We start from the raw sequence: 19,250 nt of genomic DNA, 5'->3' as shown, positions 1-19,250 counted from the left end.
AGATAAAGGAGACATAAAAACACCTGAAGTTGACATCAAATGTCCAGATGTTGACATTGAAGGGACAAAGAGTGGCTTTAAAATGCCTAACATCCACATGCCATCATGGAACATCAAAGGTCCGAAGTTTGAAGGTCCAGAAGTTGATATAAACCTTCCTGAAGCGAACATTGATGTTAAAACACCGGATGTTGACATTAAAGGGCCCAACATAAAGGGAGATCTGGATTTCTCGATTCCAAAGATTAAGGGTAACATAAAATCTCCCAAGATGGATATTGAAGGACCAGAAGTTGACTTTGATGGCGACAAAGGAAGATTCAAAATGCCTACATTTAAAATGCCATCCTTTGGGTTGAAAGGCCCACATGTTGAAGGACCAGACATTGATGTCAGTATCCCAAAAGCTGATATTGATGTTAATGCCCCTCACTTGGATATTAAAGGACCAGATGTCAACATTGAAAGTCCAAGTGGTAAAATCAAAGGTCACAAATTCAAAATGCCAACCATTTCAGGACCAAATCTCTCCATGCCAAATGTTGATTTTAACCTGAAAGGCCCCAAACTCAAAGGCGATGTGGACATGTCAATGCCAAAGATAAAAGGAGACATAAAAACACCTGAAGTTGACATCAAATGTCCAGATGTTGACATTGAAGGGACAAAGAGTGGCTTTAAAATGCCTAACATCCACATGCCATCATGGAACATCAAAGGTCCACAGTTTGAAGGTCCAGAAGTTGATATAAACCTTCCTGAAGCGAACATTGATGTTAAAACACCTGATGTTGACATTAAAGGGCCCAACATAAAGGGAGATCTGGATTTCTCCGTTCCAAAGATTAAGGGTAACATAAAAGCTCCCAAGATTGATATTGCAGAACCAGATGTTGAAATTGATGGCCACAAAGGAAGATTTAAAATGCCTAAATTTAAAATGCCATCTTTTGGAGGGAAAGGACCACGTGTTGAAGGACCAGAAGTTGATGTTGATCTTAATGCCCCTAACTTGGATATCAAAGGACCAGGTTTTGACATTGAAAGTCCAAGTGGTAAAACCAAAGGTCACACATTCAAAGTTCCAAGCTTTTCAGGGCCAAAAATCTCCATGCCAGATGTGGATTTTAACCTGAAAGGCCCCAAAATCAAAGGCGATGTAGACATGTCAGTGCCAAAGATATCCGGAGGAATAAAAACACCGGAGCTTGACATCAAATGTCCAGAGGTTGATATTAAAGGTCCAAAGGGTCAATTTGAAATGTCTAAATTCAAAATGCCATCATGGAACACCCAAGGTCCCAAACTTGACGCTCCTGAAGTTGATATAAAGGGAGATTTGGATGTATCAGGTCGTAAGATTGAGGGTAACATAAGAACCCCCAAGATGGATATTGAAGGACCAGATGTTGACTTTGATGGCGTCAAAGGTGGATTTAAAAGACCTACATTTAAAATGCCATCCTTTGGGTTTAAAGGTCCAAATATTGAAGGACCAGAAGTTGATGTCAGCATCCCAAAAGCTGATATTAATGTAAATGCCCCTGATTTGGAAATAAAAGGACCAGATTTTGACATTCAAAGTCCAAGTGGTAAAGTCAAAGGTCACACATTCACAATGCCAAGCATTTCAGGGCCGAACATCTCCATGCCTGATTTTGATTTTAATATGAAAGGCCCCAAACTCAAAGGCGATGTTGACATGTCAATGCCAAAGATAAAAGGAGATATAAAAACACCTGAAGTTGACATCAACGCTCCAGCGGTTGATATTGAAGGGACAAAAGGTGGCTTTGAAATGCCGAAAATCAAAATGCCATCGTTTGGCTTGAAAGGTCCAAAGGTGGAGGGTCCAGACATTAATATTAACCTTCCCAAAGCTGATATTGATGTTGAAGCGCCTGACTTGGACATCAAAGGACCAGGTTTTGACATTGAAAGTCCAAGTGGTAAAATCAAAGGTCATACCTTCAAAATGCCAACCATTTCAATGCCAAACATCTCCATGCCAAATGTTGATTTTAACCTGAAAGGCCCCAAACTCAAAGGTGATGTGGACATGTCAATGCCAAAGATAAAAGGAGACATAAAAACACCTGAAGTTGACATAAAATGTCCAGATGTTGACATTGAAGGGACAAAGAGTGGCTTTAAAATGCCTAACATCCACATGCCATCATGGAACATCAAAGGTCCAAGGTTTGAAGGTCCAGAAGTTGATATAAACCTTCCTGAAGCGAACATTGATGTTAAAACACCGGATGTTGACATTAAAGGGCCCAACATAAAGGGAGATCTGGATTTCTCCATTCCAAAGATTAAGGGTAACATAAAAGCTCCCAAGATGGATATTGAAGGACCAGAAGTTGACTTTGATGGCGACAAAGGAAGATTCAAAATGCCTACATTTAAAATGCCATCCTTTGGGTTGAAAGGCCCACATGTTGAAGGACCAGACATTGATGTCAGCATCCCAAAAGCTGATATTGATGTTAATGCCCCTCACTTGGATATTAAAGGACCAGATGTCGACATTGAAAGTCCAAGTGGTAAAATCAAAGGTCACACATTCAAAATGCCGACCATTTCAGGACCAAATCTCTCCATGCCAGATTTTGATTTTAACCTGAAAGGCCCCAAAATGAAAGGCGATATGGACATGTCAATGCCAAAGATAAAAGGAGACATAAAAACACCTGATGTTGACATTACAGGTCCAGCGGTTGATGTTGAAGGGCCAAAAGGTGGCTTTGAAATGCCGAAAATCAAAATGCCATCGTTTGGCTTGAAAGGTACAAAAGTGGAGGGTCCAGACATTAATATTAACCTTCCCAAAGCTGATATTGATGTTAAAGCGCCTGACTTGGATATCAAAGGACCAGGTTTTGACATTGAAAGTCCAAGTGGTAAAGTCAAAGGTCACACATTCAAAATGCCAACCATTTCAGGACCAAATCTTTCCATGCCTGATGTTGATTTTAACCTGAAAGGCCCCAAACTCAAAGGCGATGTTGACATGTCAATGCCAAAGATAAAAGGAGACATACAAACACCTGCAGTTGAAATAAAAGCTCCAGCGGTTGATATTGAAGGGCTGAAAGGTGGAATTAAAATGCCAAAAATCCAAATTCCATCATTTGGCTTCGAAGGTCCAAAAGTTGAGGTTCCAGATGTTGATATAAACCTTCCCAGAGCAGACATTGATGTGAAAGCACCTAAAGTTGATATCAATCTGAGAGGTCCCACAATCAAAGGTGATGTGGGAGTGTCAGTGCCAAAGATAGAGGGAGACATAGAAAAACCTGCTGTTGACATCAAAGGTCCACAGGTCGATTTTAAAGTTCCTAAGGGGGGATTTACAATGCCTACAATGAACATGCCATCACTTAACATTAAAGATCCAAAGGTTGAGGGTTCAGCCTTCAACATAAACATTCCCAAAGGAAACATTGATGTGAAAGCACCTGATGTTGATTTCAAAGTGAAAGGTCAAAAAGTCAAAGGAAAAATAGATGCATCCTTGCCCAAATTGGATTCAGATATCAAAGGTCCAACCATCACTATGGAAAGTGTGTCTATTGATTCTGAAAAGACAGGTATAACATTTCCCAAGTTCAAAGGTCCTAAGTTTGGAATGAAATCCCCAGAAGTGGAGGGGAAAACACTCATGTACAGTGTGGAAGCAAAAGGTTCCAAAACAGAACTAAGTCTGCCAGGTAGTGACACAGGTTCTCTTGATGCCCCTGACATTAATATCAACTTTAAGGGGAAGAAGGGGAAATTCAAACTTCCAAAAGTGAAAGGAAAGGCAAAGAAACCCGAAGGTGATATAGAAACGCCTGCAGTAGACCTGGATGTAGACACACCCAATATTCAAGTCAAGGGAACAAAGGTAAAGAAGCCGCGTTTTGGTAAGCTTCATTTTCCTGATGTGGAATTAGATATGAAATCTCCAAAATTGAAAGGTGATGGATCTTTACCAGAGGGCATTGACAGTCCAAATATTCATTTGGGAGGGACGGATATGACATTTAAGACTCCTAATATTAAAATGCCAAATGTGAATGTAGCTTCTGATGTCGATACAAATTTGAACAGAGAGGCAACTATGTCTGTAGGTTTTAAAGGCCCAAACAGAAATGTGAGCTCTGGTGCAGAGCTTGATGCAAGTGCTTCAGGCCGCAGTGGAAGTGGTGGCCTTCATTACCCAGGAGGTACTGTAACATTTCCTAAAATCAAGGTACCACAATTTGGCATTATTCAGCCTCAGGAGGAAGTCCAGGGAGGTGAAGGAAGTTGGCAAGTTAGTTCACCAAATATTGAGGTTCCCAGTCCAGAACTTAGGCAAAGAGAAGGCAAAATAAGGGTAAAGATGCCAACATTCTTTGGCAAATCTAAAGCAAAGGGTAGTAGTGCGGGTGACCTTCGAGGACCAGAGGTAGGGTTGAGTACAAGTGGAAAAGGCGGTAAGGTACATACTGGGGGACTGACGGCTGGAAAATTAGAATTTGAGGGTGATCCTGGGCTCAGTGTGTCAGCTAAAGGAAAGTCAGCCTCACTAGATCTATTTAAGAAATCAAAGCATCGCTCTTCTTCTCTGAGTGATGAGGGGGGGCCTGCAGTGAGTTCTCCTTCAGCTCACTTAGAAGCTGAGGGTGGCGACATTTCATTAGACCTAGGAGAAAGCAAGGTCAAAGGAAAGAAAGGCAAGTTGAAGTTTGGCACCTTTGGAGGTTTTGGTGCAAAGTCAAAGGGCTCATATGAAGTGTCACTTGGTGGGGAGGGTGAAGCAGGTGCAGGTGTTTCTTTACCCTCTAAGACATCGAGATTGTCTTCATCCTCCAGCAGTGACAGTGGTTCGAGAGGTGGTTTCAGGTTCCCAAGACTTGAACTCTCTGTTTCACCAAAAAAATGATGAACAAATTAATAATGAGATAAATGAAACCCTCTCATGTACACCCAAATAGATTCACCTAACATGGAGATTTTTTAAAAAGATTTTAAGAATCAGTCACACAGTCATCTCAATTATGGTTAACTATGAGTAGTTACTTTTTTCAATGAATAGACAAGAGTGCATGAGATTGTTTAAAATCCCTTATCACTGTAAATAAGATTAAATTGTATTGTGATAATAACTTTTGTTTTTGTTTGTACATAGTCCAGATTTATTGAACATATGCCATATCATCCCATTCTCACAGGTAGTTTTAGTATTACAGGGTGGTCTTTTGTCCTATTGCATTATATTAAATTAATGGTATTAATGAATGGGTGTGGAATATTTGTATCCACAGAACATATAGTTACGATTGTTTTTGTGAAGGAAAATGTTGTTTATACACAGACACAAATGCAAACAGTTATCAGTTTTTTTGTGTATTAAATGATTTAATTTTCAAGCTTTTGTTATTATATAATCAGTGCAAAGGCTATTTAGGAAACATCTAACTGGCACTTTCTAACACAATCCAAAGAATAATGGTGTTGTATATTCCTTAATTACAGAGACAAATCCTGTTTGAACTACCAACTCTCTGAAATGCTGTCATTACTTTACTGTTAATTTTGAAATAAACTTTATTAACCCTCAGAATCTGTACCATTTACAAAAAGTATGCAACGTATTAAACATATTTGCTTCCTATTCATGTGTCATTTTTATTCTGACCTGTTTTATTATCCTCTGTATTTTTTTTCTGTCACTCTCTTTGTACACAAACCTAATGATTATGTAATAAGATGTCACAAATAAAATCACTTTTTGATTGCGAACAGAATCAGTGTTGATTGAGAGTTGCTTAGTTTTTTATCAGGTTTGAGATTTTACATTGTTCTTGTTATCAATATTTGCCATTGCTTTAATCATGTGATAGGATACATGCAATATATGATTTAGTTTTGATTTCTGTAAGGCTGCACTGTATTTCTCTTATCCACATTTGTAACATATGCCTACCTTGTGGATGGTGAGCAAAACATTCAAAACCTCCAATGGAACAATTCAGTTGGTTCTCTCCACTACCCATACTGTTACGATTTACCACCGGAGTACGTTAGGTCTTTTCAACAGCGATTGCCAGAAGAAGTACTCAGATATTTTATTTAAGCAAAAGTAGCAATTGCACATTTTAAAAACACTCTTTAACAAGTTACAGTTCTGCATCAAAACATATTTATGAACGTAAAAGTACTTGTTATGCATAACGGCCCATTTCAGAATCATATAAACCACAATATTATGATTATTGATGCATACATGGGTCTATCACTGCTGGTAAAGGTGGAACTCAATTTCTTTACTTTATATACTGCTGCCAGATGAACTCCCATATCGATAATAGTATTACAAACTTGAAAAATATCCCTTTAAGGTACATTTAAAACAGATACACATGTGCGTTTAATTTGAGTTATGTCAAAATTAAGTTAACTATGGACATCATGCGATTAATTGCATTTCAATCGTTTAAACGATTGACAAAAAATGTACATTAGTTATCATCAAGCAATTAATCTAACTTTAATTGTTATTTATAATTTTGAGACATACTTAGCCTTGATATCGGTGAGGTCACCACTGCACCTCACCTCATGTACCCACCAACTAAGTCAATTTACTCAAGCACTGTACTCAACTACTTTACTTATTTCATTTAGATGCCACTTTGTACTTTTACTCTACCCTACAATTCAGAGGTTAATCGTGTATTTTAAGTCCAACATATTTATTTTAGTAACATTGCAGATTTGGATAACGATGTGAAATATAAACAAACCTTAAATCAGACTTTAGTTTTAGTGATTATCAAGTCCCACAAACAATTTAGCAATATATTTGATTGTGGATGCTTGATAAGACTAAACATTAAATCCGTATAAAGCATATTCATTACTCGCTATTCTCTTGGTTCAATAAAGACTGTTGGCTATTTTACATATTTAGATACCCCCGAAGCTTTTTGCCTATTTAAACAAAAAATACCTTAACCTAAAGTATTCTTTAATGTTTAAATAAAGCCTAATTAGTAGGTCTAGCACATCCTCTTATTAATATCTTTGGACGTCCTGCAGTAAACCTTTTCATTGTAGATATAACTTACAGTATCTTTTTGATATTTTTTATTCTATATTTCTATGATTGACCTTCTTCTTGCCCCCTAGTGTGTATCTACACCTATGTTAATTTTGTATCAAATATAACATACTTAACAAAAACATGAAGCAGACATTAGCAATACATCCTCCCTGCATATGACGCTAAAAGAGTCATAACGTGCTTTCGACACTAGGTGGAGCGGGGTAAAAAACTGTCAAGTTTACAGTGTTAACAACATACATTATACACTGCTGAAAAAGCTCAATCTTATTTGATAAAATTGCCTATTTTCCCTAAAGTAAAAGAGACTCATTTTAAAATCCATAAATCTACCCAGTTTCTGAATTTCTGAATTTAAGGTTTTAAACATGTTAACATGTTCTTTTTCTAATTTACAAGTTGAATCATTGGAACATTATTTTTCTCATGCCCTTTTTCTAAATGATTTTAGTCTAATGTGAGGGATTGGTTGTTGCTTAAATTAACAGATATTCATGCCTTCAAAATATGTCACATTTAATTTTAAATTTAAAGTGGACCTATCATGCTATTTTTAGGTAATAGCATAGGTCTCAGATATATAAACAAATGTAAAAAACATGTCTATTTTCACATTCTAGCGCCCTCGAGCTGATTTCTCCAAAATTACCTACCCCACCTTTAAGTTTTTTGCTCAAAAATACCAAACAGATCACCCATTCTAGCCATGCCTCATATCCCTCTATTTCACTTCCTGTTTCAAAAGTGCTGATTCGGGGTATACAGTGGCGTTTTTATATGTACAAATGTGGTGGGGCACAAACAACTTAGATGTCTATATAAGCTTCTGCAGTGAGGTTCATGTGAGGCACTGGCACTGACTCTTCAGGTGTACAAATATTATATTTTGACCTAAATCAACATATAATATTATTTTCAAAAGCTTTTTTTGTCTGATGCTTCGATTAATTTTAAACAGACAGTTCAACAAAAGGATACCCAAAAAATGTAATTTTATCATGTAAATATTGAATTGTTCTCTCAGTAAGATTCCATTTTCAATAAAATTGCGGTCTTACCTTGACTTGAAGATGAAGTCTATTCTGGACAAAAATCTCTATTACTTTTTTGTAAAAGTCCCCCTTATCTTCTTGTAGTTTCAAAAGTCTATCATAAATCGAATCGATAGATTTATGATTCGAAAATTATAAAAGTAGGGTAGACATGTGGATATTATCCGGCTGAACAAAACGTGCATTTATCTAACAGGTACGTTTCCCACAGATCTTATTTGGAGCTATTTTCTAAAATCCTATGGAGAAATCTCATTGCTTTTTTGTGGAGGGAAGCCATGCGCAGCTTACTTCCGGGTTTTAGGACGCGTCTCGTCTCCTATTCACACACCACACTTTTCGCGGCACACGTACTTACAGCCAATCAGCTCTGAATTATGTGAGATGACGTATGGTGGGGATGGCAGCTCAGTGCCCCTATGGCAGTCAGTAGCGTGGCGTGGGGAAAAATGTAGGGGAAGCCCATTTTGTGGTCAATAACGTAACCAGATGAGTGATTACAGCGCCCGGTATCATTTTACACACATTTGTATCACACAGATGCAGGACTTGCACACGCCTGTTATCTAACCCAGTGGTTCCCAAACGGTGTGCCGCGGCACACTGGTGTGCTGTGAGGCAAGTCTGAGTGTGCCGTGGGATTTTGTGACAACCATACGTTATTATTGCAATATACTACACACATTTTTTTATTTTCTATATCAGTACTTTGTAGGTTTATATGTACGTAATCTGCGCGACTTGTGCGTCCACATCTCCACGTGCAGTGCTGCATAAACATGGCTGAGTCAGCGATAACTTTCGAGGGGTGGAGGTATGCCCATTATTTTGAGTTCGTCCGAAGAATAGACAGGAATGTTACGGTGAGGTGCAAACTGTGTCCAGGCCAGAAGCTGTTATCCACTGCTGGAAACACCACGTCAAACCTCAACAAACACCTGCAAAGAACACATGCTAAGGTGAAGCTACCGCACACGCTATTTGTTATTTGTTTATATCACGTAGTCTGTTCTTCTTCTCTGTCTTCCGGTTGTTGCCTGTTTTGAATGACAAATACACACTACTGCCGCCTGCTGGTAAGGAAAGTTATTGCCACTTACGCATGCGCAGTTCGTACGTGCTAGGCGAGTAAAGTAACGAGTTACTTTATGTAGATAGTAACGAAGTAGTGTAATATATTACTTTTTTTAAAGTAATATGTAATATATTACATTTTTTTTAGTAACGGCCCCATCTCTGGAGTTGGCGTTCTCTACTCTGATTTACATGAAGAACAACAGGAGGTCACGGCTCTTTGTTGAACAGGATTTGCGAGTGGCCCTCTCCTCAGTGCCACCAAGGATTAAAACATTCTGCGCGCCCCGACAGGCACATGTATCTCACTAATTTGTAAGTCGGCAAAAATATTTACAATAGCACATGCTGATTGCTGAAATGCTGATTGCTGAAATGTTACATTTATAATTTGTAGTTCAGGACCATGGACAATGCAGCTTCCTTGCATTGACAGTTCTCTGTGCTGAATTTCTGCTGAGTTTCCTTTGCCTCATTTTTTATTTTGTGACCTGTCTGGTTTAAATGAGTGTGTTGCTGCTTTGATGAAGCCTAATTTGATAAAGTTTCAAATTTAATTTCTGAAATATTTCGTTAATAAATATTTCATGAGTAATATAGTTGTCTTTGTCACATTTTATTTGGCATTAGTAAATAATTATGCACATGTACAGATATTTTACATGATATGAGTGATAACACGTGTTATAAGGGCTATTTTGCACAATAGGTGTGCCTTGAGATTTTTACTTGTCCTTTGGTGTGCCTTGGGCACAAAAAGTTTGGGAACCACTGATCTAACCGAAAGGTCCGCACCATAGACTGTATATATAAATGGACGTAGGGTCCGTGACGTCACCCATAGAATTCTGCAGAGTTGCCGAGAAGCCCTTAGTAGGCGGAGTCGGCCACTAACGGCTCGACAGTGACGTCAGAGTTCAACTCCCGCCTGTTCCAGCCTGCAAAGAGGCGGAGCCGAGGCGGGACCTGCTGCCACCGAGCTGGAAGTTCCAGAGCTAGCTGAAGCTACCAAGCTAAGCTAACATGCTCCCCATCTGCACAATGCCGTCGCATTTTACGTTTCTAAGCGGACATGAAACTCTTCACCAAAACTATAAATAATAATCTAAGTTATTGAGTTTTTAGCATAATACTTCAGAATCTTAAAACCCCTTAACGTTTGTATGCAATTGTGCTAAATGCAACACTGGAATCAAGCAAATATTAATATGTTTGCATGACATTAGTTATTTATATTTTGATATCACTTAATTACACGTTTAATACATTTAAATCAAGCTAAGGTACATGTGATGGTAGCTAGTTAGTGCTCTTACCTGTGATGCCTCCTCCAAACAGCATAATAACCAGACATTAAAACTAAGTACCAGTTCTAGATCCTTGACTTTAGACCAGGGGTCGGCAGCCCACGGGCCGCAAGCGGCCCTTTAAGCCCTCTGCTCTGGCTCCCTTGAGCTTAGACAAAAATAAGAAGGAAATAAAATAAAAGTATTTGTAGGACTATTTATATTTTGTTGCATGGTTGAAAATGTTTCGTATCTTGTATTTTGAGTTGAAACTGTGAAACATAAATAAAAAACAAAACGGTTTTAATTAGGTCAACTAAAATATGCGTCACATCCTGCTACGGTCCAGCGCGAGCGCCTTTTCTTGGAGGCGAATAACCTGACCCCCGGCTCGATGAGCGAACTATGGATAAATCAAAGAAAAGTACCGGAGGAACACAGGATTTAATTCTGTGTGGACAGAGTTATATGCTTTCACAGCAAACGATGCTGGTTTACCGGTATGTTTGATATGTAGAGAGAAGTTGTCAACGGTGCTGCAGCCTTTACGTATCGAGGAACAACACGGGAGAGGAAGACAGCTGACGATCTTCAGTCATAATTCAATGGGGTATGTAATTTATTTCAGAAAACACTTTTTGTTATATTCCATGGAATGCTCTTAACGTCCCGATAGCAATGAATATATTAAATGCTTTGACAATAAATACATACAAAAATTAATCTCTGGAAGCCGTAGTACTGTAAAAAGCACGACCAATGATCTGAGCCGGCCCGGCTAATATAACTGGATGGCCTACCTGCCTGTCAGGCTTCCATCTGTGTTGGAGGAGGGACTCTGTAAGAAAGTCTGAAGGAAGAGGCATATTTTTTCCGGTTGTGTACTTTCAAATTCTAGCGCACTCGAGCTGGTTTCTCCATTCTTACCTACCCTACCTTTAACTCTTTTTAGGGTGCAGCTATATGTTTTATTTCTTTCAAAGTGGGCCCATTTTAATAATATTTTTTTTCCTTCAAATGTGCAGGACTCCCCAAGTGCTGTGTTTAATTTATTTTAAAGTAGGCCTGTGTATTATTTTTAATTCTCCTTATAAGAGTTCTTTGTTTCTTATTAGAGGTTAACAGTTTTATATCATGTAATAAATAGCCTAATAAATGCAAAAAAACTGTAGTTTTTGTCTGATATAACAATAAAAAACTATGAAATATGTTTTGCGGCTCCAGACAAAAAAATGTTTTGGAAAAAGGAGCAAAATGGCTCTTTTGGTAAAAAAGGTTACAGACCCCTGCTTTAGACAAACAATTCAAAAGACAACATTTATTTAAAGACCAATCTTTATTTGAATGTTCCTCTTAACCTGAGATATTAGTTATACAGTAATAGTATTGACAATCTAAAAAAACTAAGCAACTCAACAGTCAACTTTATATTTCTTATTGTCCAAAGCATTTATTATTTTCATTTTCCCCCTCATATTCAGTGTGGACGGATTGAGACAGCATGGTGTCCAGAGAGCTGCTGAGACTTCAGGGAGAAACCTGTGATGGACGTCCTGTCTGTTGGTTTGGAGAGGACTGAGGGTCTTTCCTCTGCGAGGAGGACCAGGCCTGATGGAGGAGCCCATGCTGGGCATAGCTGATACCAACTGCACAGGCCTAGTCTGTCACTTTATTTGACTAAATGTGTTTATTTATACATTTAATAGGTTTACACCTTCTGTCCATATGTGCTTTTTATTTAAAACATGTTTGATTAAGTTTTGGTTCACATTTCAATAAATTGTATTTGTATTTGCACTCCTTTTGTCCATTATTCTTACTGAAAATGTTAGATTACACATTCACATCTGACTGAAGATTGGCCCCATTTATTTGTGACATTGCAAACTCTGCGGTACAAGGCACAGGTGATGTGAAACTCATAAAGTGAGGCACATAGAAATAATCAGCTGATGGAGTGTAGATGTGGAAATAGGTACATTCGATCAGCTGACTGTGTTTTCACAATAAAAGTAGTTTCTTAGTGAATGTCCTGTACTGGTCTTAAAATCTCATAACATCAGCTTTTAATGTTCCTCTTGGATGTTCTTCTTGACCCTCAGAGAAGGAGAAAATGTTGTGTCTTTCAGGCATGTCCTTTCCTAACAAAAATGACAGGAAACATAAAACATATTATTGCAGAACAAGTGTGTTATTTATGAAAGTGGTGTGTTTGTGTGTTTAGGGGCTGTAGATATAATTATTTTGTAATTGTAATGATTTTTTTTATTTCAACAGTGAGCTACAAAGACGATCAGATTATGAATGAACAGTATGAAGCTCATCAACATTGAAATATATGTTATTATCAAAATAATATTTAACTGTTATCAAAACGTAGTGCAACTGTAGAAGCTTGCTCTGTTGTCTCACTGAAAGAATCACTTTTACCACGTTTTTTTCAGACAATATTGAGAGATAAATAGTAGCAGTTCTCACTATGTGTTAAATATCTTATATTAAATTAGAAAGCTGACAAAACCATATTTCTTTAGCCTTTATTTATACAGGTGTAGATCTCATTGAGACACAAGGTCTCATTTTCACACAATCATATTGCTTGTTAACATCTAAATGTAACCTTTTGCATGGAAAAACCCCTCAACTTAACTGATGTGTAGGTGATCTAGTATTTAGTATTGTTTAATGGAATGTATATCAGTGTATTCAAGTCAATACTTCATTTATTTAAACAAATATCTTTCTTGATTCTTTGTACAGTGTGAAAAATAGAGTCTTTGTACCTGTGCTGAAGTTCACTGCTGTGAGGAGTCCAGTTCTGTCTCTCACTCTCTGGTCCAGCCTGTCTGCATCACCTGGACACCTTAAACAAACAGATATATATTATATATATATATGTAAAGTACCATGTGTACTACAAACAATATAACTGATTGTCTTCTGTTGAACATGTTGGATTGTGTATTGTCTGAGTCAATATATTTTACTGTAACTTTGGAAGTTGTGTTACCAATGCTTACTGTTTATTTGATACCAATTTGGTAATACAATTAATAAAAACAACAAGGTTTGGGTTCGTTCTTCAGATGACTGTGACGTTAACGTGTAAGCTCAATAATGAACTACAGCTCAACCAACCATATTGTAATATCTAACCTAATCATCTTGAAATATGACATTATTATTTGTAATATACACACATCTTATTGTGAGGTTGATTTCACATATACACTACTTCGACATGAGCTTGTCTACATACTTGAGCATAGCCAATTTAAATTAACCTTAGCGATGCATACAGTTCCTACGTATAATAAAATATCTCTAAGTTACAAGGATGACCTTATTTTATAACCTCAACAGGGCTCGACATTAAGGACTGCCCGATGGCCCGGGGCCATCTATTTAGCTCGGGCAATGAAGCCTCACCTGCTGGTTGCCCGATCGGGCAATCTATTATGCCAGTATCATGCAGCTCTCGGATCCAGTAATGAGTGACCCGACAGTAAAACTAAACATATCTATAACTAGTTTAGGTAGTTTGAGAGGTAATTAAAATAGCTACGTGTGATATTCTAACCTGAAGTGTGTGTTTTGTCCGCTCACACCGCTGCATGTGATTATGCAGAGCTGCGTGTCGACTCGTCAGCAGCAGCTGATCTCTCTCTCTCCCGTCAGATTAGACTTCACTCGCGTTTATGTCCATATCGATCAGATCCAGCTAGTTCTAGCTAATGATATGACTACCTGCTTATTAAAAGACACCTAAACAATAAGTGTCGCTATGCAACTGGGTGAGGCCACAAAGTATAGCGCAGCATTATACATTTATTTACATGCCCACCGGAACCCCGAGGCATTACCAACAGATCAACGCACAATCAACCCATACAGGACATCTCTTTCTCCATATTACGTGTTAGACATTAGAATTGACTATTCTTGTCTGTCACATACTCTTCTTGTCTGTCACATAAGTGGCGCAACTGAAGCGGTATTGCGCTAAAGGGAAATTATTTTTACCGAAGAGATTTAGATTTGCCGGCTAACGGGAACTCTGACGTCGCCATTTTGTGTGCTTCGCGGATGCGCTCGGCTCCTCTCGACTGCTGCTCGGGTCTGCTCGGTCAGCTTCCGGATGAGGAGGCATTCGTTCGACCAATTTACAGTAGATAACATTACAAACATTTTTAACAGGGGCCATAATAGTGGCACGAAGGGTTTGGGGGGCCTCCGTCCCCCTAGAAAATGTAGATTTTTGCAGGTCTTAGATGCTGTCTGGTGCATTCTCTAGACTAAATTATAAGATGAACCACCACAATATTATGTTGTACAATTTCAATTGTATTCTTCATTTCACTTGTTTGTTTGTTCTTGTTTGTGTTCGCTTGCTTGTATGCCCTGCATAGCTATAAGAAACACTTAAGTTGTTGGTCAAGAAGACACTTGATTGATTGATTGAAAAGTTTATTAACAGCTTGTATATTGGGTACAGCTCAAAACATACAATTGTTAAGGGGATGCAGACCAGAGAAAGACTTTCGTCTTGTTTACATCAGGGTCCCCCATTTCCAATTCATCATATCATTTAAGACATATAAGACATACAGATGGCTTATTTACAATTTACATACAGGTGGTTTTTTACATACAGATTGCTTATTTACAATTTTCATTTTAGATTTCGTTCTAATACATCCTAACCGGACATTCAAGACATACCAAGTCTACAGATATACAGTTAGTAACAGAGTCTAAAATGTGAGTATATACATAGATGGGGGGGGAAGCTGTCCATTGAACGACAGGTTGAGATTTGTACCATTACCGGGGCCAGTTTTGCAATGCTCTCCCCCGAAGGTGCTCTTTAAGAGAGGTTTTGAAGGTAAGTATAGTTTTACTTTCCTTTACAGTTGTGGGAAGAGCGTTCCACCTTGATGTGGCATAATTGCGAAACGTGTATTCCCCCTTTTTTGTGCCAAATCTGGGTTTCACATGATTTGTGGAGCTCCCTCTGGTGTTATGATCATGGTATTCCTTGACCTTTGGGAAGAATTTTGACATGTACATGGGTACCATAGAGGTGTAGTGGATCTTGCAGACCAGGCCCATTGCAAGTAGTTGTACTCTGTCGTCTACTCTAAGCCATCCTAGGTTGTCAAAGTGGGCAGAGGTGAGGTGGGTTCTAGATGAAAGGTCAAGCAGTAGTCTGACCAGTTTATTTTGCGATGTTTGAATTTTTATTTTTAGCGCCTTGGAGGTGCTATGGTACCATGACGTGCAAGCATAGTCATAGTACCCTTGAATGAGTGCTCCTGCCAGAGTTTTCAGGGTGTTTTTGTTTACCAGAGAGGAGATCCGGTATAGGAATCTAGTTCTTTGATTGACTTTTTTTATTACATTGGATGCCATTTTGTCACAGGAGAGGTTTGCCTCAAGAATAGATCCTAGGTATGTAATTTCCTTCTTACTTGTGACAATAATGTCGCCCACTGCAACTGAGAAGTCGTCGGATTTGCTGAGATTATGTTTCGAACCGAAGAGAATGGACTCTGTTTTACCCAGGTGTAATGATAATTTATTATCGGCGAGCCAGGTGCAGATTCTGCCGAGCTCGGAGCTGAGGGTTTTTTCAACCTGCAATCTGCTCCTGTCAGAGACCAGCAGGGCTGAGTCGTCCGCGAACAGGAACAAGTTGCAGTCACATGCTGATGACATGTCATTTACATAAATTAGGAACAGTAACGGACCTAATATGCTTCCTTGTGGAACACCACAGCTCACTGGGAGGGGGGGGGACAGAGTACCGTTTACCTCCACCATCTGTTCTCTCCCCTCCAGGTAGGATTGCATCCAGCTCACCGATAGTTTATCAAAACCAATTGCTTTTAGCTTGTCAATCAGAATGGGGTGATTGACAGTGTCGAAAGCCTTTTGTAGGTCCAGCATCACCATGCCGCAGTACTTGCCCTCGTCCACCTCTTGTTTGATGTGGTCGCTCAAATAAAGAAGGCATGTGTCAGTGGAGTGGGATGTTCTAAAGCCAGATTGAAATTCATAGATTAGTTTTTTTTCCGCGAGGTACTTTTCGACCTGTTTATATACTATTTTTTCCATGACTTTCGAGATGGAGGTAAGTATAGAAACAGGGCGGTAGTTGCCTGGGTCCAATTTGCTGCCCTTTTTGTGCAGGGGGGTTACTCTTGCAATTTTGAAGTCTTTGGGTACTTTTCCCTGTTTTATGGAGAGGTTAATTATGTGAGCTATGACTGGTGAGATGGCGGTTGCTGTGTCTCTGAGGAATTTGGAGGGGATATTGTCGTGGTGGCCTTGTTAGGTTGGATGGCGCTCAGTTTAATGAGTACCTCTGCTGTTGTTACCCTTGCTAGACTGAAATCATCTTTGCGTACCCCTAGGTTTTTGTAGTAGGTCATGATGTGATCTACTCCAAAAAGCCCTGAGTGGGAGGGTAATTTATTTACAAGAGTTGTGGCTATGTTTGTGAAAAAAAATGTCAAGTACTTGGCCACATCCAGTTTGTCTGTGATGAGCCTGTTATCTGTCTTTATGTTTAAGTTAGAAAATCTCGTTTTGAGTTTTTTACTGCAGCCAAGCTGGTTATTGAGTAATTTCCAAAGTTCACGGGGTTTATTTTTGTTTTCCTCAGTTTTGACATTGATGAAATTCTTTTTGGCAGTTTTGACCATGGAGCTTACCTCATTTCTTAGTCTGTTTCTTTCAATTTGTAGTTCAGTCACGTGGGCCTGGAGTTCACTGCTCGTGCTTTTGGAAAGCATTGACTGACTTTTATGAAACTCAGAGCATTTTTTGTCTCTGGTTTTCATGGCGGTCAGTATGCCGGAGTGCATCCACGGCTCAGCGCGATTTTTTACCCTGGTTGTTCTTAGGGGGGCCAAATCATTGAGTATTGCAGAGAATTTGTTTTTGAAACCAAGCCATGTTTCTTCAACTTGTGTACCACTGAGCTCATCTGACCAGTCCAGGCTCTCCAGTTCTAGGTTAAAGGCCTCGCTAGAGTAGTGTTTGAGGTCTCTAGATATGACTGTTTTGTGACAGCCGGCCCTTTGTTTTAGCTTTTTGCGGGTACAGAATATCATATAATGATCACTTAAACCGCATGCTATAACCCCTTTACTGGAGATCCTGGACTTGTCAGAGGTCAGAATGAGATCAATGGTAGTTTGTGTTGTTTCACATACCCGGGTGGGTTGGGTGATTAGCTGGCTGAAGCCGTGCAGATCACAAATCCTACTGAAGGACTTGAAGACGGACGTGTCTTTACCTTGCATATCCGTGTTCCAGTCTCCAATAATAATTGTCTCTACATCCCCCACATCATGTTACGTGTCCCGACCAATCAGAGCACACTGTGCTCACAGGAAGGGTGAGGGCTGGAGCTATTGGAGCTACAACAAGCCGTTAAAGGCAGAGAGTGAAATGCAGTGAATACAATACACGTAGTTTACAGAGATGCTGTTTGAGAAATCAATGTGAGTTGCGTTTATCTTTACCCATGGATGCACAATAAGAACGGAGCCATATCGTCTTACTGCCACCCCACGGAGCTGTAATAATGGATATATTGCACATGTTTGCTATAATTCATTATCATACTACATGGGCTGTATGATTAAATCTTGTACGGTAAATGTTGTATTAAATAAAGTTAATATTACTTATTATTATAAGTATATATATATATATATATATATATATATATATATATATATATATATATATATATATTAGGGCTGTCAAGTTAACGCGTTAATAACGCGTTAACGCAAAAATAAATTAACGCCACTAATTATTTTAACGCGATTAACGCATGTGTATTTTTTTCCCTCGGCCGCCCCGTAGTTTCAGAGCGCATCGAGTTTAAAATACCATCTACAAGCTGATGCTGACAGCCCCGCTCCTGCCGCCCGTTTGTGGCAGACCACACTTCCACGCTCACCGGCAGGCACCGACTGGCTATTGGGAGGACCGGGAGGGTGTGTGTATGTGTGTGTATGTGACATTACATTACATTACATTGCATTTAGCTGACGCTTTTATCTAAGAGACCTTACGTGCATTGTTGTTGTTAGCATCTGGTGCTAGCTAGCTGCGCTAACGGATATGGAGCTGTTTAAATGAAAACAGAGGAACGACATTTCGCCACAACTGCGCCGAGCACTTGACTTTATGCAGGAAGCCAGACAGTGGGACATTGTACGAAAAGTCAGCACACTCAGCACGGATAGTGCGCAACATGATTGCAGCGTCCAGGCAGCTCCCGTTCGAGCATATGCCTTGAGTTGCACATAGCTCCAACGATCCATCACACACAACACACACACAACACACACACACACACACACACACACACACACACACACACACACACACACACACACACACACACACACACACACACACACACACACACACACACACACACACACACACACACACACACACACACACACACACACACGCACACACACACACACACACACACACCATTTGTATTGTATTCAGGGGCGGGGCTTCAGGGGGGGCTGTAGGGGCAGGGCTCCACGGGCCCGGGACGGTCGGGACCCAATGGGGGCCCGTCGCCGAGGCAGCAGGCTCCGCCCCCGAGATATTCGCCGGCGGGCCCTGCTGCCTCGCGCCACTGAGTGCACTGACGTTCGTGGTCATATTAGGTATAAAGCATTGTAGCCTATAATATGA

General features: G+C 39.5%; 1 protein-coding gene across 1 annotated transcript in view; it reads left to right on the top strand.

The window, feature by feature from the left end:
• ahnak (AHNAK nucleoprotein) overlaps positions 1-5,775 on the top strand; it is a 30,533-nt gene extending 24,758 nt beyond the window's left edge. Inside the window, 1 exon segment of the mRNA XM_034230797.1 lies at positions 3-5,775. Within this exon segment, the coding sequence (XP_034086688.1) occupies positions 3-4,915 (4,913 nt within the window). The 3' untranslated portion in view covers positions 4,916-5,775.
• Positions 5,776-19,250: the final 13,475 nt, after the last annotated feature.

Source organism: Gymnodraco acuticeps, unplaced genomic scaffold, assembly GCF_902827175.1.
Source record: "Gymnodraco acuticeps unplaced genomic scaffold, fGymAcu1.1, whole genome shotgun sequence".
Lineage (NCBI taxonomy): Eukaryota > Metazoa > Chordata > Actinopteri > Perciformes > Bathydraconidae > Gymnodraco > Gymnodraco acuticeps.
The sequence above is the reverse complement of the archived record's forward strand: the minus strand, read 5'-3'. Positions and strand labels throughout refer to the sequence as shown.